This window comes from Pseudonaja textilis, chromosome 16, assembly GCF_049901715.1.
Source record: "Pseudonaja textilis isolate UNSWEBS1 chromosome 16, rPseTex1.2, whole genome shotgun sequence".
Taxonomy (NCBI): Eukaryota; Metazoa; Chordata; class Lepidosauria; order Squamata; family Elapidae; genus Pseudonaja; species Pseudonaja textilis.
The window spans coordinates 114,377-140,159 of NC_142005.1; the positions used below are offsets into that span (position 1 = coordinate 114,377).

A 25,783-nucleotide genomic window follows, 5' to 3' on the forward strand; every position below is an offset into this window, starting at 1 on the left:
GGGGCTTCATCCCTGGAGGCTTTCAAGAAGAGAGCCTGTGCTGCCATCTATCAGAAATGCTGTAGGGTCTCCTGCTTGGATGGGGGGCTTGGACTAGATGACCTACAAGGTCCCTTCCAACTCTGATTATCTGTTATCTGTTACCTTCCAACTCTGTTATTCTATTCTAAAAGGGCCCTGCATTTTCTGCCCATTTTTTGCAGGCCTCTCTTATTTATTTATTTTTATTTTATTTTATTTGGTTTGTCAATTGCTTACAAGATAATAGGTATAAGTAAAAACATAGTTATGAATACATGGATGCATGTAAGAAAAATAAAAAGTTCCCCAGCCAGTTGTGCTGCTTTCTAAATGAGGCAGGTGCCAAGTGAAAGAGAGAAAAAAAAGACTCGTAGGATGTCGAATGGATAAACACAACGGCTTTTGTTCCCTCTGCACATTTTTTCCAGGATTCCTCACCCCCACAGCCTGGCCAGTTTTTCCATACCCAGGCAGCTGATTATCCCACACCGTGCCCGAAGTTGCCCCAAGGACCCAGGCCGGCTTCGGGGAAGGATCCCTGCGCTCTTTTGAGGGGTGTCCCATCCCATCCAGTTCCCCCTCTGATGTTCTCAGTCTTCGAAATGAGGAATCCTGTCTTCCAGGACGATGTGGCCAGCCTGTCGGCACCTTGGTGGGATCTCCCGGGAGAAGGCTGGCTTCCTACCAGAAAGGTAAGGAGAGGAGACCCACCGGGAGGAATCTGGAGATTCAGGGGGGAAGAAATTAGAACAATGGGATAAGTTCTCACCACCACCACCACCACCACCACCACCACCACCACCACCACCATACAGGCAGTCCTCGGCTGGCAAGCACCATTGAACCCCAAAATTGATGTTGCTGGGTGTGAAATTTGTGGAATGTGAGTTTCGTCCCATTTTTTTTATTTTATTATTATTACCTTTTATTGTCAGAGTACAACCTGTGTACAATGAGATTAGCTGAGCCTCCCTTTGTGCACACACACACACCCATCACAACTCACAGTGAGGACAGAAGTCCCAAACTTATTGCACTATGTGATCTTGTTGCACAAAATGCACTGGCCCCACAAGTATAGAATAGAATAAGAATAGAATAGAAAATATGCAATGGAATGGAATGGAGTGGAGTGGAGTGGAGTGGAGTAGAGTAGAGTAGAATGGAGAAGAGTAGAATAGAATAGAATAGAATAGAATAGAATAGAATAGAATAGAATAGAATAGAATAGAATAGAATAGATATTAGAAGGAATAGAATAAGAATAGAATAGAATAGAATAGAATAGAATAGAATAGAATAGAATAGAACAGAACAGAATAGAATAGAATAGAATAGATATTAGAAGGAATAGAATAGAATGGAATGGAATGGAATGGAATGGAATGGAATAGAATAGAATAGAATAGAATAGAATAGAATAGAATAGAATAGAATAGAATAGAATAGAATAGAAAATATGCAATAGAATGGAATGGAGTGGAGTGGAGTAGAGTAGAATGGAGAAGAATAGAATAGAATAGAATAGAATAGAATAGAATAGAATAGAATAGAATAGAATAGAATAGAATAGAATAGAATAGATATTAGAAGGAATAGAATAGAATAAGAATAGAACAGAATAGAATAGAATAGATATTAGAAGGAATAGAATAGAATAGAATAGAATAGAATAGAATAGAATAGAATAGAATAGAATAGAATAGAAAATATGCAGTGGAATGGAGTGGAGTGGAGTGGAGTGGAGTGGAGTAGAGTGGAGTGGAGTAGAATAGAATAGAATAGAATAGAATAGAATAGAATAGAATAGAATAGAATAGAATAGAATTCTTTATTGGCCAAGTGTGATTGGACACACAAGTAATTTGTCTTGATGCCAATACTCTCAGTATACATAAAATAAAAGATACATTTGTCAAGAGTCAAGAATCATAAGGTACAACAATGAATGATAGTCACATAGGGTACAATAAGCAATCCAATCATACTAGGAAACAGTCAATATAAATCGTAAGGATACAAGCACAAAGTTATAGTCATACAGTCACAAGTGGGAGATGATGGGCGATGAGAAGGTTAATAGTAATAGCAATGCAGACTTTGTAAATAGTTGGACAGTGTGGGGGAATTAGTTGTTTAGCAGAGTGATGACGTCTGGGAAAAAACTGTCCTTGTGTCTAGTTGTTCTGGTGTGCAGGGCTCTATAGTATCGTTTTGAGGGAAGGAGTTGAATCAGTTTATGTCCGGGATGTGAGGGGTCTGTAGATATTTTCACAGCCCTATTTTTGGCTCGTGCAGGATACAGGTCCTCCATGGAAAGCAGGTTGGTAGTAATTGTTTTTTCTGCGGTCCTAATTACTCTCTGGAGTCTGTATCTGTCCTGTTAGGCTGCAGAGCCAAACCAGACAGTTATAGAGGTTCAGATGACAGGCTCAATAGTTCCTCTGTAGAACTGGATCAGCAGCTCCTTGGGCAGTTTGAGCTTTCTGAGTTGGAGCAGAAGGAACATTCTTTGTTGTGCATTTGTGATGACCTTTTTGATGTTAGGTGTCCATTTTAGGTCTTGTGATATGATAGAACCTAGGAATTTGAAGGTCTCTACTGTTGATACTGTGTTGTCTAGTATTTTAAGAAGTGGTAGTATTGGAGGGTTTCTTCTAAAGTCTACCACCATTTCTACCACCAAGTCTATCGTACTATGTTGACATGAAGTTATTTTCTGTTCAGAAGTCTGACAGCTCATGGGCAGAAACTGTTCTTCAGCCTGTTGGTGCTGCTGGCTATGCTTCTATATCTCCTGCCTGATGGTAGGAGAGTGAAGAAGAGCTGATTGGGGTGTGAGTCGTCCCTGAGGATTTTCCTCACTCTTCTAAGGCAGTGAGTCCTAGTGAGGTCATCTAGTGGTGTCAGGGAACAGCCCACAATGTTTTGTGCTCTGCTCACCACCCCCTGTAGTGTCTTTCTATCCGCGGCTGTCAAGCCAGCATACCACACCCTCATGCAATATGAGAGGACACTTTTCTATTGTGGACCAGTAAAAGGAGGTCATCAGTCATTGTTCCACTTTGTTCTTTCGCAAGACCCTGAGGAAATGGAGTCTCTGTTAGGCTTATGACTTTTCTGGCCACGTCTGTTTAAGTCAGGGGGCGGCAACCTTAAAAGAGCCACAAAAGTCCTAACTGGAAGCCTCCCTGCCGTTCAATTTTGGAGCCGACCGGAAGTCCAGTTCCCCCACCATAGAGTCTCCTCCCAGCACGGCATCCTTTTTCCTCTACCTGTCCTAACCGAAAGCCCTATCAATTGCGGAGCCGACCGGGAAACCCACCCCTTGCCATAAAGTCTCCTTCTGGCACGCCGTGCTTCCCCCGCCTCCCCCCCAAACCAGAAGCTCCTCTCAAAATTGAGGTTCCGACCAATGACAGACAGGGAACTGCAGCAACGGGATGAAAGAACCACATGCAGCTCCAGAGCTGCGGGTTGCCGACTCCTGGTTTAAATGAATCCCTGCAATTGTTAAATGAGTAGCCCAGTTGCTAAGTGAATCTGTTTCCCTGTTGAAGGTGCATGTGGGAAGGTCACAAAAGGGGGAAATCACAGGTAGTCCTCGACTTACAACAGTTCATTTAGTGACTGTTCAAAGTTACAACGGCACTGGAAAAAAGTGACTGAGGATCAGTGGTAGGATTCAAAAAAAATTTTTACTACTGGTTCTGTGGGCATAGCTCGGTGGGTGTGGCTTGCTGGGTGTGGCAGGGGAAGGGAGAACAGAGCTGGAAAGCAGGTTGGTGGGTGTAGGGAGGGAACAGGGATTTTGCAGTATCCTTCCCCTGCCATGCCCACCAAGCCATGCCCACCAAGCCCCACCCACTGAACCAGTAGAAAAACAATTTGAATCCCACCACTGGTCCACATGATGAAAACTCAGGTGCTTGGCAACCCATATTGCTAGCCATGTGTTCTCAATGTTTCTGTGGTCAGAAAGGCCTCTCCCTGGCTGCCCCCACCAACTTCCTCCCCCACCTCCCCCACATCTTAAATTAGTATCCTATGGTCAGCAGCTCCAGGCCTTAAGAAGAAGGAGGGAAGTGTGAAATTGGAAGAGTTCTTGTAAACACAACTGGTTTCTGTTCTGAATTTGGGGTGAGAACGCCTGTCTGTGGGTTTTGTTTTGTTTTTCCCCAAAGGGGATATTGTCTGTCTGGGGCATTTTTTTATTTTTTATTTTTTTGCCATATCACGAGTTTTCTTGTTCCTACAGGGTATTTTGTACTTGCTCAAAAGCTCTTGACTACTACGCCTCCTGATCCTGGAGACTAATGTACAGGCAGTCTCAGCTTACAACAGTTGGTTTAGTGACCTCTCAAAGTTACGATGGCACTGAAAAAAGGACCGTTGTTCACACTTATGACCGTTGCAGCATCTCCCAAGGCCATGGGATCAAAATTCAGATGCTTGGCAACTGACTCATATTTATGACGGTTGAAGCATCCCAGGGGTCCCGTGATCCCCTTTTGCAACCTTCTGACAAGCAAACTCATTGGGGGGAATGCCAGATTCACTTAACGACCAGGTTACTCACTTATAAACTGCAGGGATTCGCTTAACAACTGAGCCACGAAAGGTCATCAAAAGGTGCAAGACTGACTTAACAAAGATCTCTCTTAACAACATAAATCTCAGTCGTAAGTCGAGGACTACCTGCATCATTGATACACACCAGTTGCCGCTCACCCAAATTATGATCACGTGACCACAGAGATGCTACAATGATCTTAAATGCAAGGACGGGAATAGAATAGGATAGGGTAGGATTCTGAATAGAATAAAATAGGATTCAGAATAGGAATAGAACATAATAGAATAGAATATATAGAATAGAATACAATAGAAGAAATATTGGAAGAAATAGAATAGAATAGAACAGAATAGAACAAAGTAGAACAGAATAGAATAAATATTGGAATGAAGGAGTAGAATAGAATATATAGTATAGTATAGTATAGTATAGTATAGAGAAAGACGAATATATAGAATAGAATAGAATAGAGAAAGATGAATATATAGAATAGAATAGAATAGCATAGCATAGCATAGAATAGAATAGAATAGAATAGAATAGAATAGAAACAATAAATACTAATAGAAGAACAGAAGAGAAATCTGAATAGAATATGATTCAGAATAGGATAGGATAATAGAATGAATATAGAATATAATAGGAATAGGAATAGAATAGAATAGCAGAATTGGAAGGGACCTTGAAGGTCTTCTAGTCCAACCCCCTGCTCAAACAGGAGGAAGCCCCTATACCATCTCAGGCAAATGGCTGTCCAATCTCTTCTTAAAAACTTCCAGCATTGGATACTCACAAACTTCTGGTGGCAAGTTGTTCCACTGATGAATTGTCCCAATGTCAGGAAATTTCTTCTTAGTTCTCAGTTGCTTCTCTCCTGGATTAGCTTCCATTCGTTGCTTCTTGTCCTGCCCTCAGGGGCTTTGAAGAATAGCTTGACTCCCTCTTCTTTGGGGCGGCCCCTGAGATATTGGAAGACTGCTATCATGTCTCCCCAGTCCTTCTTTTCAGTGCCATTATAACTTTAGGCATTAACATACGGTTGTACATTAGGAGTATCTGTAACAACGAAAATAAAAACGTGAAGAAAAATATAATGGGCACCCATGATTAAATAAATCTGGCTTCAGCTAACAGTGGCTTACTCATCTGTTTTGAGAAGACAAACCCAAGATCTTTGCATTTGGGAAATGGCAGAAGGAAATTGTTTGCATGTAGCTCCTGAGCCCATGTCCACCCTACACCTGTGTGTGAGTTGGCACGAAATCTGGCGTGCGTCTGTGTGCACAGGATGGTGCTTATAGCCCTTACCTGGGTGTGTCCCTGGCCTCACCTGTCTTATCACTCCCAGGCCTATGCTCTGGTTTAGCCTCTTGCAGGCAAACCTCACTCGAGGACAGGAGTCTGCAAACTTGGCAACTTTTAAGACTTGTGGACTTCAACTCCCAGAATTGCCCAGCCAGCTATGCTGAAGTCCACGAATCTTAAAGTTGCCAAGTTTGGAGACCTCTGCCCTAGACCATTTCAATCAGAACAGAAATGTAAGGGACCTTGAATTGTATTTGCTCAAGATTGGAAAAATGAGAAAATTCCGATTGAGGAAGAGGTGATTAAGAAAATAATGGAATGTGCAGAAATGAGTAGATTAACATTAGCAATTAGAGAGCAAGAAGAAAAAGAATATTTTAAGATATGGGATTTATTTTACCAATGGTTAGATAGAAAAGTAGAAAAGTGAAGTATAATTTAACAGTCATGATACGTTATAATTATTATACTGTAGAATGACTTCTAATATGAATTGAAATTGGTAAGAACTGAGATTTGCTTCTAAAGGATAACATGGATTCGAAACTAAGATCAAATGATGGTGTAATAATAATATAATATGACATGGAAAGTTGAGGAATGTAATATGAATGTAAATTTAAATTCGAGGAAAAAACTATACATATTGTGCACAAGAATTATGTATCAACCTACACACTGTACAATTGAAAGATGGTTTTATATTGTTTTATGTTTGTATATGTCTATGTTTGTTGTTAAAAATAAAAAAAACTTTTTATAAAAAAAAAGAAAACGAAATGGAAGGGACCTTGGAGGTCTTCTAGTCTGACCCCCTGCTCAAGCTGGAAACCCTAGACCATAGCTGGCTGAGGAATTCTGGGAGTTGAAATCCACAAGTCTTAAAGTTGCCAAGTTTGGGGACTCCTTCCACAGACGAGCAGGAAAAAAAATGTCCTCATCCAATCTTGAGGGGAAAGTGTGGGTTGAAAAACCTTCAAGTACCTGGGAATGGTTGGGTGTGTTTGTGTGTGTTTTGCGCAACTTTTAAAGCCAATGTTTACCTGAGCAGACTTCATAGGGGTGAACTTCAACTCCCAGACTTCCCCAGCAAGCTAAGCTGTGGAGCTGGAATTCTAACATTCCTCAATATGACTGAAGGATTCTGGGATTGAAAGTCCAGCAGCTGGCCCAAAAATATGGCTCTGAGTCCCGAGTTCAGAAGATCTGCTAACAATCAGGGATCTTCAAACTTGACAGCTTTAAGACTTGTGGACTTCAACTCCCAGAATTCCTCCTCCTCCAGTCATGTGAGCTCAGGAATTCTGGGAATTGAAGTCCACAAGTCTTAAACTTGCCAAGTTTGAAGACCCTTGATTTAGAGGCTTGTTTTCTGTATATTGTTATGGGTCTTCAAACTTGACAAGTGGACTTCAACTCCCAGAATTCCTGAGCTCACATGTCTGGAGGAGGAGGAATTCTGGGAGTTGAAGTCCACAAGTCTTAAAGCTGTCAAGTTTAAAGACCCTTGTTATAGATGATGGATAGATGATAGATAGGTAAATAGATAGGTAGGTACAGGAAGAGAGAGAGAGAGATGATAGATAGGTGATAGATCAGGGGTCTTCAACCTTGACAACTTTAAGACTTCAACTCCCAGAATTCCTCCTCCAGTCATGTTAGTTCAGGAATTCTGGGAGTTGAAAAGTCCACACGTTTTAAACTTGCCAAGTTTGAAGACCCTTGTACTCTAGCAGGAAACATAGCATCTGTGTTTACATGACACACTATTCAGATATATACTCTATTCACACTTGTCACCTGAAAGAAATGATGTAGGATCTCCTGCTTGGGCGGGGGTGGGTGGGTGGGGGGTGTTGGACTAGATGACCTACCAGGTCCCTTCCAACTCAGTTATTCTGTTATGCTCTGCTACACCACATGTTACAGGATGCCCAAATTCTGTGAAAGCTTCTTAGGATGATCTCATTCCCACGCAATAAACTAAGATTGAATCAGAAAGGAGTCTACAGGTAGTCCTCGACTTACGACCACAACTGAGGCCCAAATTGAGGTTGCTAAGTGAGCCATTTGTGAAGTGGGGTTTGCCCCGTTTTACGACCTTTCTGGCCACCGCTATTAAATGAATTGCTGCAGCTGATCAGTTAGTCACACGGTCGTTAAGTGAATCGGGCGAATTCCCCATTGGTTTTGCTGGTCAGAAGGTTGCGAAAGGGGATGACTTCAGCCATCAGAAATACAAGTCAGTTGTCCAGGAGCCGAATTTTGATCATATGACCCAGGGAGAGGCTACAAATGGTCGTAAGTGTGAAGAGTGTGTGTGTGTACGCCTCTGTGTCTGTCTGTGTATGAGATGTGAAACCGGCCAATAAACCTGTCCTAGCAAACCACGACGCCGCAACCAAACCAGGGCTTGCGCGCCTTGGGTGTGAAAGTTGCGCGCCTTCCTTCCTTCCTTCCTTCCCTTCGCGCAAAACTTTCCCAGCGCGCAGCTGAGCCAGCCCAGCCCGAAGGGTTAAAGCCGCGCGGTGGATGGAGCGAGCTGAGCGTCCACCCTGCCTGGGAGGCTGCGGCGGCGGAGAGGAAGGGAGCGGAGGCGGGAGGAGGAGGAGGAAGGAGGCAGCCTCGGGCAGGCGGGAAGGCTCCCGGCGCTCCGCCGTGCTTGGAAGGCACCTCCTGGGGAAGAAAAGCGCTCGGGGCAGCCGGAGGAACCGCAAGCCAGGCGGGCCAAGGTAAGGCGGGCTGGGCTGGACTCCCCTTGCCGGCTTCTCCCGCCGTTGGAGCCCTTCGCTGCCCGCAGCGCAGAGGGGAAGCCGCCGGTGGGCTGGGCGGCTTTGCAGCCGGAGAGGCTCGGGGCTCGGAGGCTGGAAGCCCTCGGCCGCTCCGGAGAGAGTTGCAGGCAAGGCGTTTTGTCGCGTCTCTGAGCATGGACAGAGCTTCCGGATTAAACAGAATAACCGAGTTGTAAAGGGACCTTGGGAGGTCCTGAGCCCATTTTTTTTTTTACATCTAATTCTCTTATCTTTCCTTGATAGCTTTTGTGCACGTCCCCCTTCCGCCTCAGGCATGCACAGAGTGCTTTCCCCCTTGACTTTGAGTGCAGGCAGTCCTCGACTTATAACGGTTCATTTAGTGGCTGTTCGAAGTTCCAAAGGACGCTGAAAAAATGTGGCTTAGGACACATTTTAGTACAACTTTCCTATCGGGGCCTTTGGAAGTAGCGACTCGTACTATATCTCCTGATCCTGGAGACTAAAGTACAGGTAATCCTTGATTTACAACAGCTCATTTAGCAACCGTTACAAGGGCCGTGAAAAAAGGGGATTTAGGACAGTTTTTCAGAGTTAACTTACAACTATTTCAGCATCCCACGATCGCGTGATCAAAATACAGATGCTTGGCAGCTGACTCATACTTATGACGGTTGCTGTGTCCCAGGGTCACCTGATCCCCTTTTGCAACCTTCAGACAAGCAAAGCCTGATTCACTTAACAACGGGGTGACTAACTTATCGACTGCAGTGATTCACTGAACAACCGTGGAAACGCAGTAAAATGGGGATAATGCTCCCTTAGCAAAGGTCTTGCTTAACAGCAGACAAATTTGGGCTCAGTCATAGTTGTAAGTCAAGGACCACCTGTCGTTGTGGAGGAGAAAGTGGCATTGGAGGATTAGACCAAACATGGGGTGTGTGGGGGTTTTTTTCGGTGAGAACTTCCTGGATCTGACATTGTTGCAGTGTTTGTATTTTTTTTCTGTAATTTGTTGGTTTTTCTTTTCCTGGTAACGTTTTTATCCCAAATTTGAGATTATAGGAAGCCCGTGGAGGTTTGAGAATGGAAATGAGTTTGTAAACAGTTGGTTTCTTTGGCAGAAATTCAACCACATTATGGTTGAATTTTATGGGGTCAGGTTTGTGTTACGGGGGAAATTTAGAGAGTTAAACCACAGGGCCCATTGTGCACAGCCGACCTAAGAATAGAATAGAATAGAATTCTTTATTAGCCAAGTGTGTTTGGACACACAACAGATAAAAGATAATCATAGTTGGAAGGGACCTTGTAGGTCATCTAGTCCAACCCCCGGCTGAAGCAGGAGACCCTACACCATTTCTGACAGAGAGCAGTCAGATTCTTCTTGAAAGCTCCCAGTGATGAAGCTCCCACAACTCCCAAAGGCAACTTCTGTTTCATGGGTTGATTGTTCTCACTGTTAGAAAATTTCTACTTATTTCCAGGTTGAATCTCTCCTTGTTCAGTTTCCATCCATTATTCCTTGTCTGGCCTTCAGGGGTTGTGAGGGGGTCTGTAGATATTTGCACAGCCCTCTTTTTGACTCTTGCAGTAAAAAAGAAAAAAGAAATAGATTCATCAAGAGTCATAAGGTACAACACTTAATGATAGTCATAGGTTACTAAATAAGCAATCAAACCATACTAGGAAACTAAATAAAATAATACAAATCATAAAGATACAAGCAACAAGATTATAGTCATAAATAGAAAAGGAGATGGGTAATAGGAAGGATGAGAAGAAGAATAGTAATGCAGACTTAGTAAATATTTGAGCAGTGCTGAGGGAATTATTTGTTTCACAGAGTGATGGTGTTCGGGGAAAAACTCCCCTTGTGTCTAGTTATTGTGGTGTGCAGGGCTCTACAGCGTCGTTTTGAGGGAAGGAGTTGAAACAGTTTCTGTCCAGGATGTGAGGGGTCTGGAGATATTTTCACAGCCCTCTTTTTGACTCGTGCAGCATACAGGTTGTCTGGGTTTACTGGCACTGAGGGTGAAGGTTGGAGAAGGAGCTGGGAGAGGCAGTGCTGGAAGCGTGAACCTGTGAAAGGCTGGATTCACACAATCCAGTTAATCAGGTTGGGTCAAGAGCAAGGGGCTGCATGGGTTTTACAGACTTAAGCCGAGAGAAAGTATCGGTGTTGGGATTTAATACGGGTCTTGTTTGACCTAGATGGCCCATTTTATGACCTTTCTTTCCCCGGTTGTTAAGGAAATCCCTGCAGTTGTTAAATGAGTCACATGGTCATTAAGTGAATCTGGCTTCCCCATTGACTTGGCTGGTCAGGAGGTCACAAAAGGGGAATCGCTGAGGCCCGGGACTCTGCGACCGTCATAAATAGGAGTCAGTTGGCAAGGGTCTGGATTTGGATCAGGTGACCCTGGGGAGGCTGCAAGTGTGAAATCAGTCATACGCCCCTTTTTTTCAGTGCTGTTGGTCACTAAATGAACTGTAGGAAGTGGAGGACTACCGGTACTCACAGAGTTATTCAATGAATTGCACAAATTCCAACCATCGGTTAAAAAAGCAAGCAAGCCAAGGGTGTTGGGTGAACAGGTTGCGATGGTGCTGACTTTTATAGGCTTGGATCCTGCGGTTTCACCTGGCCCACTATGGGATCTGCCCGTCCCTTGGCCTTTTGGAAGTGCCCATGTCAGTCAGAAGTTAAGCTCTCAGCCATGGAGATCGGAGTCTACTGCAGGATGTCCCCCAAACCTCCATCTCTCTCTCTAGTATGTGCACTTTCTCTTTCTCTCTCTCTCCCGTTCTCTCTCTCCCTTCTTCCTCTCTCTCTCTCTCTGTCGTCCCTCTCCCCTTTCTTTCTGTCCCTTTCTGCTCCCTCTCTCTCTCTCCTCCCTATTTGTCTCTTCCTCTCTCCTTGTCTTTCTCTCCCCCTTTCTCCCTCTCTTTCTCTCCTTGTCTCTCTCTCTCTCTCCCTTTCTCTCTCTCCCTCCTCCCCATTTCTCTCTCTCTCCTCTCTCTCTTTCTCTCCTTGTCTCTCTCTCTCCCCCTTTCTCTCTTCTCTTCCTATCTCTCTTCCTCTTTCTCTCTCTCCCTCCTCCCCTTTCTCTGTCTCCCTCTCTCCTCCTCTCTCTTTCTCTCCTTGTCTCTCTCTCTCTCTCTCTCTCTCTCTCTCTCTCTCTCTCTCTCTCCCTTTCTCTCTCCTCTCCCTATTCCCCCTCTCTCTTTCCCTCCACTCCTGCTTCCTCTCTCTCTCTCTCCTCTCTTTCTCTCCTTGTCCCTTCTCACGGTCTCCTCCCTTTCTCCCTCTCCCTCTTTCCCTCCTCTCCTGCTTTCTCTCTCTCTCCGTCTCCTCCTCCCTCTCTCCTGATCTTCATTCTTTTTCAGGCTTTTGTAAATTTTAATTGTTAATTGTTTTGATGTGAATTTTCTATAAATTTTATTTATAGGCTTTGATTTGAATTTTATTTTTTTTATTTTGAAAGCCATCGAGGTCACTTGGAGGTTTATCTTTGTCCTCAAGGTCAGGTGAGTGCAAATGGGCGTGGAAGGACCCATTTATCCGAGGATATAGATTTATCTGAGGACACAGACAAACCTCCAAGTGGCCTCAATGTCTCTCTAAAAAGGATGCAAATGACCAACTGTCTGCAAGGAATATAAATCCTTCCATACCCCACCATCCAGTCAGAGCTGAAGAAGCTTCTTGGATGAGGAGCGAAATGTCTTCAAAGAGAAACATGAAAGTCCAGTTGTCTCTTCAAGAATCTCCATAGACAGAAGAAAATATTCTTTATTGGCCAAGAGTGATCAGACACACCAGGAATTTGTCTCTGGTGCAGATGCTCACAATGTACATACAAACAGCAAGTAATAGGTCATATTCATAGTCACAATCATTAATTATAAGTTACAAACAACAATCATAAGAAACTGATAGGAGAAGAAACTGATAGGAGAAGAAACTGATAGGAGAAGATCTTAGGAAAAAATGAGAAGATGAGAATTGAGACAGTCCGATGGGAATTAGTTGTTCAACAGAATGATGGCACAGGGGAAAAACTATGTATCTGGTTATTTTGGCATGCAATGCCCTATAGCATTATCTTGAGGGGAGGAGTTGAAACAGTTTACACCCAGGATGAGAGGGGTCTGTAGATATTTTCTCAGCCCCCTTTCTTGCTAGTGCAGTATTCAGGTCCTCCACGGAAGGCAGGCTGGGTGCAATTGCTTCTTTCTGCAGTTCTTCTTTCTATCCGTCAAAGTCTGTCCCTCTCCCTGTTTGGTTGCTGTGCCAAACCAGAGGGTTACAGAGGAGCAAATGAGAGAGTCAATCATTCCTCTGTAGAAAATTGGGGGGCTTCAGCCTTGCATAGGCTTAAAAGGTTCAAGGGAAGCAGCCGAGGCACCCCAAATAACCAAGGGCGAAGTTGAATCACCCAGGAAGCTGTTCCCACTTATCTCTTGGCTCTGTCCTCCCCGATTCCACTTTGCCTTCCCTCCCTCCCTCCCTCCCTCCCACTTGGAAGTCGAGAGATCTCCGTTCTTGCTGAAGTAAGACTTTTGCTGCATTCTTCTTTTCTGACATCTACGGGTGATTACTTTAAAAAAAAAAATTCACTTTTTTTTTTTGGTATTAAATGCATTGCAACATAGCTTTGGCCACCCCATAAGGCTCACGGGAAGGAGTGAACTGGTTTGGTTGCAACAGCAAAGTGTAATTGAAACTCTCGCTTTGCGGGGGTGGGGATGGATTGGGTGCTGGGTTCAGTTGGAGGGGTACCAGATTTAGAGAGTGTCCCCCCACCTCCCCAAAAAGGAGGGGATCATATCACCTTGGGACATTGCAACCGTCATAAATAGGAGCCGGTCGCCAAGCGCCTGGATTTTGATCACGCGACCATATGGGGATGACTCTGAAAAATGGTTCTAAGTCCCTTTTTTTTCTGTGCTGTGGTGGTAACTTTGAACATCACTAAATAAGCTGTTGTAAGTCGAGGACTGCCTGCATATAAATAAAAAATTAAAAGTTGAAGAGGGCATGAGATAAATGGGCCTGGGGATGCTATGACTCCTGCATGGTCAATTCTTATGAAGATGTGGCAAGGTGCTTGTTCTGTCCAGCCAGAGTCCCACATTCAGACTTCAATTAAGTTGGCAAAGATGCTTTGGGGGGGAATTTTTGGCACAACCTGGCTTAGTTCTAGAATTTAGATTTAGAATAGAATAGAGCTGGAAGGGACCTTGCCCCCTGCTCAAACAGGAGAACCTATATGCCATTCCAGACCAATGGCTGTCTTCTTAAAAACCTCCAGTGATGAAGCACCCACAACTTCTGGTGGCAAGCAGTTCCACTGGTTAATTGTCCTCACTGCTGGGAAGTTTATCTTTAGTTCCAGGTTGCTTCTCTCCTTGGTTTGTTTATTTCTTGCCCTGCTTTCAAAGTGCTTTGGAAAATAAGTTGACCCTCCCCTCTTCTTTGTGGCAGCCCCTCGAGTGCTGGAACACTGCTATCGTGTCACCTAATGCAACCTCTTTGGTGTGAGGTTGGTGTGAATGGGTGCACACTTGCTCCTGATAGATAGAGCATGATGGTCAGGAAGGAAGGCTTGCACCTTTCCTGGAGCTGAAATCTTAATAATTCGGAGCCTAACTGGGGGGAAGGGAGAAGGTCGGAGTGGTTCTCAAAATCATATATTGAATCAAATTTTCCGACCATGACCATTCTCTCTTAAAGGAATCCTCCCCCAAAGTACATCCACTGAAATACCCTTGTATGGTTTCATTAGTTCTGTTTCAGGGTCTAAATGTTTGTATTTGGGTGATGTGATCCATGCATCAGACTAAACATGAGCAATGGTTTACAGTGCCTCGGTTTCACAACATTTAGATACAGATACAGATTAACAGAGTTGGAAGGGGCTTTGTAGGTCATCTAGTCAACCCCCCACCCAAGCAGGAGACCCTACACCATTTCTGACAGATGGTGGCCCAGTTTCTTCCTGAAAGCCTCCAGGGATGAAGCTCCCACAACTTCTGAATAACAGAATAATAACAGAATAACAGAGCTGGAAGGCACCTTGGAGGTCATCTAGTCCAACCTCCCCCCCACACACACACACAAGCAGGAGACCCTACACCATTTCTGACAGATGGTGGCCCAGTTTCTTCCTGAAAGCCTCCAGGAATGAAGCTCCCACAACTTCTGAGGGCAACTTCTGTTCCATGGGTTGATCTTCTCACTGTCAGGAAATTCTTCCTTATTTCCAGGTTGAATCTCTCCTTGTTCAGTTTCCATCCATTATTATTCCTTGTCTGGCCTTCGGGTGCCTTGGAAAATAGTTTGACTCCCTTCCTCCTCTCTGGGGCAGCCCCTCAAATATTGGAAGTCTTCCCTGGTCCTTCTCTTCACTAGACTAGCCAGGCCTGGTTCCTGCAACCTTTCGCGATAAACCACGATTTAGAAACCAGTGTGGCTCTCACCACAAAAGCCGGCAGCCACATTTGGATATAAAACGTCTTTCCTCCCAAATCATGAGTTTGCCTTGGGGTAATTTGGATGCTTGACTCGTGTTTTGCTGCTGCTCTCTCCACACCCTTTTTGGCTGCTTTGTGCTTAAACTCTGAAATCTGTTTATGGACTTGTCAGGAGAAAGGCTCCGGGATTGCTTAAGCCAAAGGATTCCTGGCCGGAGAATCAGTTCACTTGCACCCAGATTACGGACACCCAGGATATTCAGATGTTCCCCCTTCGTCAACAGCTGGCCATCTACAATTCCCCCAGACTGTCCCAAAGATGCTTTTTCAAAGAGAACTGGACTTTGTTTGGTTTCGTTTTTTTTTTCCCCTTGAAAACATTTTTGCTTCTTCTCTGAGAAGCTTCTTCATTTCAGTGACCTGAAGAAGCTCCTTGGGCGAGAAGCGAAACTTTTTCTAAGGGGAACCAAAAACCAAGGAAGTCCAGTTGCCTTTTGAAAAGCACCCTTGGGACAACCATCAATCAATCAGAATAGAGCTGGAAGGGACCTTGGAGGTCTTCTAGTCCAACCCCATGCTCAAGAAGGAGACTCTAGACCAGGGGTGTCAAACACAATTTCACTGAGGGCTGCAACAGGGTGGTGTTTGACTTTGGGGGGCCGGGGGGCTGTGGCCAGCTCAACGTCATTCATGTTGGGGGCACCTGTGGCATCCCAAGCTCCATTTTTGGCTGTGACGGCCACCTGCAACCCTCTGCCTGTGATGGCCCAAAGCACTCTGCCTGCGAAAATGGGTTCCTGAACTCCATTTCTGGCTGTGACAGCCTCCTGCAAACCTCTGCCAGAAAAAGCGAAGCTCCATTTTCGCTGGCAGATGCACCACAGGTAAGTCCTTCACTGTTTCCAAGGTGGCTCCGTGGGCCAAATCTAAGCACCCATCTGGCCCCGGGCCTTGAGTTTGACACCCCTGCTCTAGACCATTTCAGACAGGTGGCTGTCCAGTCTTTTCTTTAAAACCTCCAGTGATGAAGCTCCCACAATTTCTGGTGGCAAGCAGTTCCACTGGTTAATTGTCCTCACTGCTGGGAAGTTTATCTTTAGCTCCAGGTTGCTTCTCTCCTTGGTGAGTTTCCATCCATTGTTACTTGTCTTGACTTCAGGTGCTTTGGAAAATAATTTGACCCTTTCTTTGTTGGCAACCCCTGAGATACTGGACTACTGCTATCATGTCACCCCTGGTCCTTCCTTTCTCTAGACTGTCCATACCCAGTTCCTGCAATCGTAGAATAACAGGGTTATTCTAAACATAGAACAACAGGGTTGGAAGGCACCTCAGAGGTCATCTAGTCCAACCTCCTGCTTGAGCAGAAGACTGTAGACCATTTCAGATAAATGATTGTCCAGTCTCTTCATAAAAGCCTCTAGTGACGGAGCACCCACAACTCCGGGGGGGGGGGGCAGGCAAGCTATTCCATTGGTTAATTGTCCTCACTGGTAGGAAGTTTCTTCTTATTTTCCAAAGGCCCTGAAGGCCAGAGAAGGAATAATGGATGGAAACTGAACAAAGAGAGATTCAACCTGGAAATAAGGAGGAATTTTCTGAACAATCAACTGATGGAAGAGAAGTTGTGGGAGCTTCATCCCTGGAAGCTTTCAAGAAGAGATTGGGCTGCCATCTGTCAGAAATGGTGCAGGGTCTTCTGCTTGGATGGGGGGTTGGACTAGATGACCTATAAGGTCCCTTTCAACTCTGTTAATCTGTTTCTGTATAACTTAGAAATAAGGAGAAACTTTTCTGACAGTGAGAACATTCAACCCATGATTGACGTTGCCTTCAGAAGTTGTGGGAGCTTCATCCCTCGAAGCTTTCAAGAAGAGACTGTCCTCTGTCAGAAATGGTGTAGGGTCTCTAGCTTGGGTGGGTAGGTGGGGGTTGGACTAGATGACCTCCAAGGTCCCTTCCAACTCTGTTAATGTGAACCTGAATTCTAGATGGTTGTTATAATTCCAATCCTGAGCTGGACTGAGAGTAAAGGAGATTTTGCCAGAGTAGCAAATGCCATGTGGGATCCAGCAGGCCAAGAAAGGATTGTTTGACCTTTGAGCATATACAGAATTAACTTTCCCTGGCTGCCAGCTCATCTTTTGCAGCCTTGCTTTTATTGCAACTGTTTGCCATAGTCTTTATTTTGTTTGTTCAAAACTTTCTGGGTGGAGTTGCAAAGGCTCCTCACAACCCTTTTAGTGTAAGGGAGAGGCTGCCTGGGTTGTGCAGGGAAAGGCTGAGAGAGGCCACATATCACACAATACGAGAGGCCAAGCTGTTTTCTGCTTGCAAAAAAGCCTGGTCTTTCTTTCAGGCCACTGTTTAGTTCCAAGGTGGTTGGTTTCTTTTACAGCATACAACTGCAATTGAGCCACACATTTATGTTGTTAAGGGAGAAATTTGGGAAGCCATTTTTGCCCCATTTTTTCTCGCCACGTTTGTTAAGTGAATCACGGCCATTCTTAAATGAGTGACATGGTTGTTAAGAGAATCTGGCTTCCCCGTTGTTGTGGTTAGCCGGCAGCAGGTGCGGATGGTGGAGGAGAGCAAGGACTCAGATGAAGGGCCAGGACCATTAGATAGTGGACTGATGCCTTCCGAGATTATGGGGGCTGGCAGCAGCAATGAGGAGGTTCCCGAGGAGCCTGTGTCAAGTACGCGTGCGTGCAGAGCTGCTTGTAGGAAAGAGCAGCTACAGCAGCACAGGCGACTCGAGAGTAAGGCTGCAAGGTAATGGCACCTCCTTCAAGAAAATAAAAGCCTACTGTGAAGAAGCGTTCTTTGCAGAAGGCAAAGACGTTCTGAAACTCAGCCTCGTGGACATTATAGTTAGTATTTGAAATCTCTTGTAACTATTTTCTTATCTGTGGGTTTTTGGCAGCCTTGAACAACAGCTTGGCAAGGCTCTTTTTTGTCAGAGTTAATTAGTTGGAAGCAGCCTTTTATCTGTGAAGAAACAGAATTTGTAGACAAAACCTTAAAAGGTGGGGGCTGCTACCTTTGTGTTTGCTCTCTTGGAACCAGATTGAACACCCAGAACACCCATTGACTTTGCTTGTCCAAAGGTTGCAAAAGGGGATCCTGTGACTCCAGGGGGACAAGGCCACCATCATAAGTGTGAGTCAGTTGTCAAGCGGCCAAATGTAAATCACGCAACTTTTGGGATGCTGCAACAGTGTCAAAGTGTCAAAATGGTCATAAGTCACTTTTTTTCTGTGCCTTTGTAACTTCGAACAATCACTAAGTAGACTGTTGTAAGTCGAGAGCTACCTGTATTGTAAGCCACCCAGAATGATAGGGGATATTTTTAAAAAATATAAAGTGGCATATGGTTAAAAATCAGAAAGGGGGATAAATACTGGAAGATAATAACCCAATAAAAATGGGTGAATTATTATTAGAATTATGTAAGTCTGTTAAACACCACAAATATGATGAATAGTATTTTATTTGCATTTAAAAGAGGGATATTCAGAATATGGTGATTGACACAAAAATAAGATATTGAAATGGTGAATAGGAATAGAATGGAATGGAATGGAATGGAATAGAATAGAATAGAATAGAATAGAATAGAATAGAATAGAATAGAATAGATATTGGAATGAAGGAATGGAATGGAATGGAATGGAATGGAATGGAATAGAATAGAATAGAATAGAATAGAATAGAATAGAATAGAATAGAATAGAATAGAAGTTCTTTATTGGCCAAGTGTGATTGGACACATGAGGAATTTGTCTTGGTGTAAATACTCTCAGTATACATAAAAGAAAAGAGACATTCATCAAGAGTCAAGAATAATCAGGTACAACACTTAGTGATAGTCACAGAGTACAATCAGAAATCAAATATACTAGGAAACAGTCAATATAAATCATAAAGATACATGCGACAAAGTTACAGTCATATAGTCACAAGTGTGAGGGGATGGGTGATAAGGAGTGATTAATAGTAATAATAGTGCAGCCTTTGTAAATAGTTGGATAGTGTTGAGGGAATTATTTGTAATAATTTGTAATAATCAAAAAATGAAAGATTTTACAATTTAACAAAATATGTGTATTAATATTAAGATTGTCCACTGTATTAAATATGAAGAATATTGTCATATTTGTTTTAAAATATAAGACACTTTGGTCCCACACTGTTCACACAATGATATGGTTGTAAAAAGCAAGAAAAAAAATAAAAGAATAACATTAAAAAAAGAGTTACCCTGTGGTAAGAGGAGTGGTCCGTGAAACGGTATGTAAGTCTTAAGTGCTACTGCTATTACATGCAGACTGCAAAGGGCACCTGTTTGGTGGAAAACCAGAATAAAAATGCTTTTAAATAGATTTCCCCTTCCCAGGAAGTATGCAACTCCCACAGTCCATGCTGGCTAGAAATTCGGGGATTGATAGTGGGTGGAAAAAGTTTCTTTTAAATAAATAAGGGCAAATGCATGACTTAACTCCATAATACCCCCAATTAAAATTCTAAACAAATGGGAGAAAGCAGGGCTTCCTGGGAATGCTACCCACATTCTGTATGGTGTTCAGGAAAATCTTTATTAGTATACTAGCTTGATATCCGTGCTTCGCTACAAAACTATGTGGTTGGGCTTAGTTTTGGGGGAGGAAAATAAGGGTGGGGTTCTGCCTCTGCCTACCAGCATCCATCGGTATTCATCTGGCTAGTGTCCTGTCAGTGTGGGAGAGAGTTGAGGGCTGTTTGGAAACTGAAAGAGTATTTGCTGTGTGAGCAAGAAGGAGACAGCAAGGAGCCTCGGCATGGCTTAGCTCAACTGTTCTGTACTAAAGCTGGTTGCTGCTGTGAAACTAACACTGAAACTAAAACTCTCCTCTCCTCTGCTTGTGTTTTGCATTTGGAAGAGATTTCTTTTCAGGTGGGGAGGGGGAATAGAATTCCTTGGCATCAGAGCGTGTTAATAATAATATAGGAAATACTCTAAATACTCTGATGGTCATTTGGAAAAAATCCTTTCTTAGTGAGCACATAGAAACCAAGAGGAGCCTAGGTTTGTAGGCTTTATGGTTCTGGAGATTTTTGTGATGATGCGTGAGTGGTCTTTCATGTGTGTGTGTGTGTGTGTGTGTGTGTGTATACACACACACACAGAATAGAATAGATATTCGAATGAAGGCAATGTGTGTGTGTGTGTATACACACACACACACACACACACACATATATATATATATAAAGAGAGAGAGAGAGAGAGAGAGAAGAAGAAGAGGAGGAAGAGAAGGAGGAAGTTGATAATAATAATAATAATAATAATAATAATAGTACACTTTGGTGTTAAATATATAGTGTTAAATATTGACACTTTAGGTTAGTAGCCTTTATTTTGGCTGTTTGTTCACATTCACTTAGGAGATGCTTCTTGAGTAAGGAAAATTCCCTTAGTCTGCTAAAATGTTTGAGATTTATATATATATATAAAATCAGCTATACAGACTTACAATTTATTTAATGACTGTTCAAAGTTACAACGGCCCTGAAAAAAAGGGACTTACGACCCTTTTTCACGCTTATGACCGTTGCAGCATCCCTGCGGTCACGTGATTGACATTCAGATGCAACTGACTTAGATTTATGACGGTTGCAGCATCCTGGGGTCACGCGATCCCCTTTTATGATCTTTGGACAAGCAAAGTCGATGGGGAAGCTGGATTTACTTAACGACTGGGTTACTGACTTATCAGTTGCGGTGGTTCACTTATCAACGGAGGGGCAAAGAAAATGGGGCAAAACTCACTGAAGAAATGTCTCCCTTAACAACAACAAAAATTTGGCCTCAGTTGTGGTCATAAATTGAGGACTGTTTGTAGTCACTAAGTCTGATTTAAGTGCATTGTTCTGTGAATTTCTAAGTGTGCTTTGCAAATGTTGCTGAGAACGCTCTGGTTGGTGGAAATCAGAAAACCTGGGAATATCTCCTTCAGCAACAAGGCTTTTATTCTATAAAGAGCCTCCACATGGTGCTCTGAATCATGACTTATGAATCTTTGTGAATCGAGGGACGTGATAAGCTTCCCCTCGTAGAATCCTAGGGCTGGAAGGGACTTCAGAGGTCATCTACTCCAACCCTCTGTCCAAGGTCTGGATATCATCCCAGTCAAGGGGTTCTCTAGTCTATTTTTTGGAAACCTCCAGTGGTGGAGCACCTACAACTCCAGGAGGCAAGCCGTTCCACTGATTAATTGTTCTCACTGTCAGGAAATTTCTCAAGCAATCGGAATAGAGCTGGGAGGGACCTTGGAGGTCTTCTAGTCCAACCCCCTGCTTTTGCAAGATCTTAGCACAAAACACAGGATTGGGTATTCATCTTGAGCCGCAGTGGCGCAGTGGTTAGAGTGCAGTACTACAGGCTCCTTCTGCTGACTGCCAGCTGCCTGCAATTTGGCAGTTCGAATCTCACCAGGCTCAAGGTTGACTCGTCCTTCCGTCCATCCAAGGTCAGTAAAATGAGGACCCAGATTGTTGGGATCAATATGTTGACTATGTAAACAGAGGGGGCTGGAAAGCGGTATATAAATCTAAGGGCTATTGTTATTGCTATTGAAGTAGCTGGCCCAGGATTCTAATTTAAAGGCAATTTAATTTCTGTTAGAGGAATGAAATTGAAAAAGAATTGGGTCAATCAGAATAGAGCTGGAAGGGACCTTGGAGGTCATTCAGTCTAACCTCCTGCTTTGGCAGGAAACCTTATGCCATTTCCTAGACAAATGGCTGTCCATTCTCTTCTTTAAAAACCTCCAATGATGGAGCACCCACAATTTCTGGAGGCAAGCAGTTCCTCTGGTTAATTGTCCTCACTGTTAAGAAGTTTCTCCTTAATTCCAGGTTGCTTCTCTCCTTGATTGGTTTCTATCCATTGCTTCTTCTCTTGCCTTCAGGTGCTTTGGAAAATAAGTTGCCCCCCTCCTTTGTGGCAGCCCCCCAAATACTGGAATAGGTTGGATCTCCAACCATGAAGACCCTGGTTTGCTGTGTGTGTGTTTGTCAAGCCCAAATTCTATTGGAGGAGGGGGAGTAGGAGGAGAGGGGTGTGTGTGTGTGTCTATTTACTTGGCCCATTTTTCCTTTTCCATCTGCCCAGTTGGGCATGGCTGCTTTCCTCTGAGTGATGTTGTGAAAACTTTTCCAAAGTTCCCATGGAAACATTTCCTCTGAAAAAGATTTCGTACGACATCCTTTTTCTCCGCCCCTCCCTCAGGTCACCCACCCCAATCATGCATTGACTAATTTAGAAGTATGATACTGCCATACAAATTGCTTACCTTGGGCTTTGCAGATTGTTTCCTAGCTCCATGTTTAGATATAGTTCTCACCATGCAGCGCCCTCCTGGCTTAGCTAGCTTTGCCCATTGGCTAAACCATGGTGAAATCTCAGGTTATTAAATAAGCCACAACCAGCAGCGATGGCAGAACAGTCTGTAAACCATGGTTTGCAAACTGCAATGCTTGCTTTTGTGCATGCCAAGCCAAAATCAAACAAATGGTATTATGGGCTAGCAGTTTTTGTGAACGGTACCTTCACAAATAGTACAGGTAGTAAGTACAGTGTTTTTCAACCCCAGCAACATTAAGATGCATGGACTTCAGCTCCGGGAGTCCACATGTTTTAAAATTTCCCTTGCCTTCTTGACAAAATCAAAATTTTGTTCTGAGAAATGCCCCTGGGCTGATTTTAACGTGGCCTATCAAATTTCACCATTAGCTAATTCCTGCACTGTGCAAATACTTTTTTTCAGTTATATTTTCACAAAGCACATTAGCATTTTGTATATCTAAAAAAGATCACTGAGCATTGTGCCATAACAATTGCAAAGCCTTTTAAGGAGGTTTTGCTCTGAACAGGGGGGTGTTACCAAATAGATCGATCTATTTATTGGAGCTTAAAGAAAGCTTAAACACCATTTAGTTTAGTCCAACCGCCTGCTGGGCTAAGTAATCGTGTTTTACTGAATTTGCCACGATTGTCTTGAGTTCCCATGTGTGAACCCGGGCTTAGACACTGGTTGTTTGCAAGTTGATTGTCTAAAACACTCTTGGTCTTCCTCTCAGTCACAAACCTCACAAACAGTTAAATGGAAATCTAAGCCATTAAAAACAGGAGCAAGTTTGTGAGACAGCCAAACCTGAGATGAGTTTGGGATTGTGCATAAATCAGTGTTTTCTCATCCTGAATGATTTGAGATGGGTGGACTTCAACTCATGTGCTGGATGGGGAATTCTGAGAGTTGAAAATTCACTGAGGTCGTGAAGCATTGGCATAAACTATGCTTTTACAAATCATAGTAGCTTAGATTCATGCAATATGCTAAACCACACAGTTCCAGACCACATTGCTGTTTAATTATGCACAAATACTGATGATGTTACCTAGTTGGGTAATGAAATGCCTGCAAGAAAACAACCAACCTCAGAGACCACCAACGACCCCACAGTTCAACCCTGTGCTACAAAGATTCTCCTTTATTGTTAGTCTCATCCCTTCTGATTTTTTTTCCTGCTGTTTTAGTGTTGCAATTATTCCAAGGACGTTCTTTGAATGCTTTTCCCAGAATTTAAATCCACTTCTTGGTGTCCTGTTTAGAATAGAATAACAGAGTTGGAAGGGACCTAGGAGGTCTTCTAGTCCAACCCCCTACTTAGGCAGGAAACCCTACACCACTTCAGACAAGGGGTTCTCCAATCTCTTCTTAAAAACTTCCAGTGTTGGATTATTCACAACTTCTAGAGGCAAGTCGTTCCACTGATTAATTGTTCTTCCAGGAAATTTCTCTTTAGTTCTAAGTTGCTTATCTCCTTGATTAACTTCTACCCATTGCTTCTTATCCTGCCTTCAGGTGCTTTGGAGAATAGCTTGACTCCCTCTTCTTTGGGGCAGCCCTCAGAGATTGGAAGACTGCTATTATGTCTCCCCTGGTCCTTCTCTTCACTAGACTAGCCAAGCCCAGTTTCTGCAACCGTTCTTCGTATGTTTTAGCCTCCAGCCCCTAATCATCTTTGTTGCTCTTCTCTGCACTCTTTCCAGAGTCTCAACCCCTTTTTTACATCGTGGTGACCAAAACTGGATGCCGTATTCCAAATGTGGCCTTACCAAGGCCTTATTAAGTGGTATTAACACTTCACATGATCTTGATTCTATCCCTCTGTTGATGGAGCCTAGAACTGTGTTGGCTTTTTGGGAGATGCTGCACATGGCAGGCTCATATTTAAACGGTTGTTCACATATCTATTTCTAGAGGTAAAAGACAGGCAAGATAAGTGTCTTTGTACATGTTTAAGTGGGGATGCCCAATCTGGGATACCTGCAGCAAAAAAAGAATGGTTTGTGTCTCACAGTCACAATCCCTTTTGAAGGGGGCACAAACATTAATCTGACACTTCCTAGAAATGTGGGGCGTAGAAAAACAGCCCCCGTATTAAAAAGACCCAGAGAAACCTTGGGCATTGTTGACCCAGGGCCCCAGCACTGTTGCACTTCTACGATTCTTTGTTTGCAAGGGGATTGTGTTGAATTCTGGATGCTTTTTAGGGGCTGAACAAAATATTACACAAAGATGTAATTTAACAAATCTTATGGGATGATCTTACAAATCATGGGGAAAGCTTTTTGCTTTTCCTTTAAGAATGATGGTGATGGAGAAACAGAATCAGGAAAAAAAGCTAGCAACCTGAGTCATAATTTATGAAGTGCCAGGAAGAGATCGGGGAGTGATCAAGGACCAATTTGAAGGGCTACTTTCTCTCATTCTTGGGCTGCCCTCCAAAAAAAACCCTCTAAGTAGGATATTCCGGGAACCTCATTTCTTTTCTGTCACCTTGTTTCTTGACTTCTGAGGGGTTTAATTCTGATATTCCAGGGAGGAAAAATCCCTTCACGCTGACAGCGCTGGAGGAGGAGAGGAAAAAAAGACAGGAAAGAAAGCCATGGCATTTTCTCTTCCTGGGAAGCAGGCATTGAGCAAACTGTAGAGCCATGTAGATCAAGATTCAATCATTCAAGCCAAAAGTATCTCAAAAGGTTAAATCAGGAGTCTTCAAACTTGACAGCTTTAAGACTTGTGGACTTCAACTCCCAGAATTCCTCTTCCTCCAGTCATGTTAGCTCAGGAATTCTGGGAGTTGAAGACCACAAGTCTTAAACTTGCCAAGTTTGAAGAGCCTTGTGTTAAGTCATGGAAACTGGACCGAAGTTTTATTAAAACGGAGACATTTCGTTACTCATCTGAGTAATATCTTCAGTCAAAATGAAAATTTGGGTAGTCAGAAAGTCGTTGGAATACCTGGTTGTACCCAGGTTTTTGACTGCAGAAGCTCTTGGGTGGGTAACAAAATGTCTCTGTTTTAATAAAACTTTGGTCCAGTTGCCATGATTTAAGCTTTGGAGATACTTCTGGCCTGAATGATTGAATCTTCATTTACACGTTGCTTTTCATTTTGGGACAAACGATCTATATGGCAAATATTGGTTCTTTCCAACGACTTTCTGATTCTCTGCCTACCCAAATTTTTCATGTTGACTGATGAAGTTACTTGGATGAGTAACAAAATGTCTCCGTTTTAATAAACGTTGGTCTAGTTG

The 25,783-nt window shown here is 43.4% G+C and overlaps 1 protein-coding gene across 3 annotated transcripts in view; it reads left to right on the plus strand.

The window, feature by feature from the left end:
* The first annotated feature begins 470 nt into the window (after positions 1-470).
* Positions 471-25,783, plus strand: part of ARHGEF2 (Rho/Rac guanine nucleotide exchange factor 2) — a 168,795-nt gene continuing 143,482 nt past the window's right edge. Inside the window, exon 1 of one of the 3 annotated variants that reach the window (XM_087913749.1) lies at positions 471-713. In XM_087913749.1, coding sequence (XP_087769875.1) covers positions 606-713 — 108 coding nt within the window. In that variant the 5' untranslated portion in view covers positions 471-605. Of the gene's footprint in view, positions 714-8,516; positions 8,635-25,783 lie in introns of those variants that run through there. The other 2 variants (XM_087913748.1, XM_026721827.2) reach the window with 2 other exon arrangements.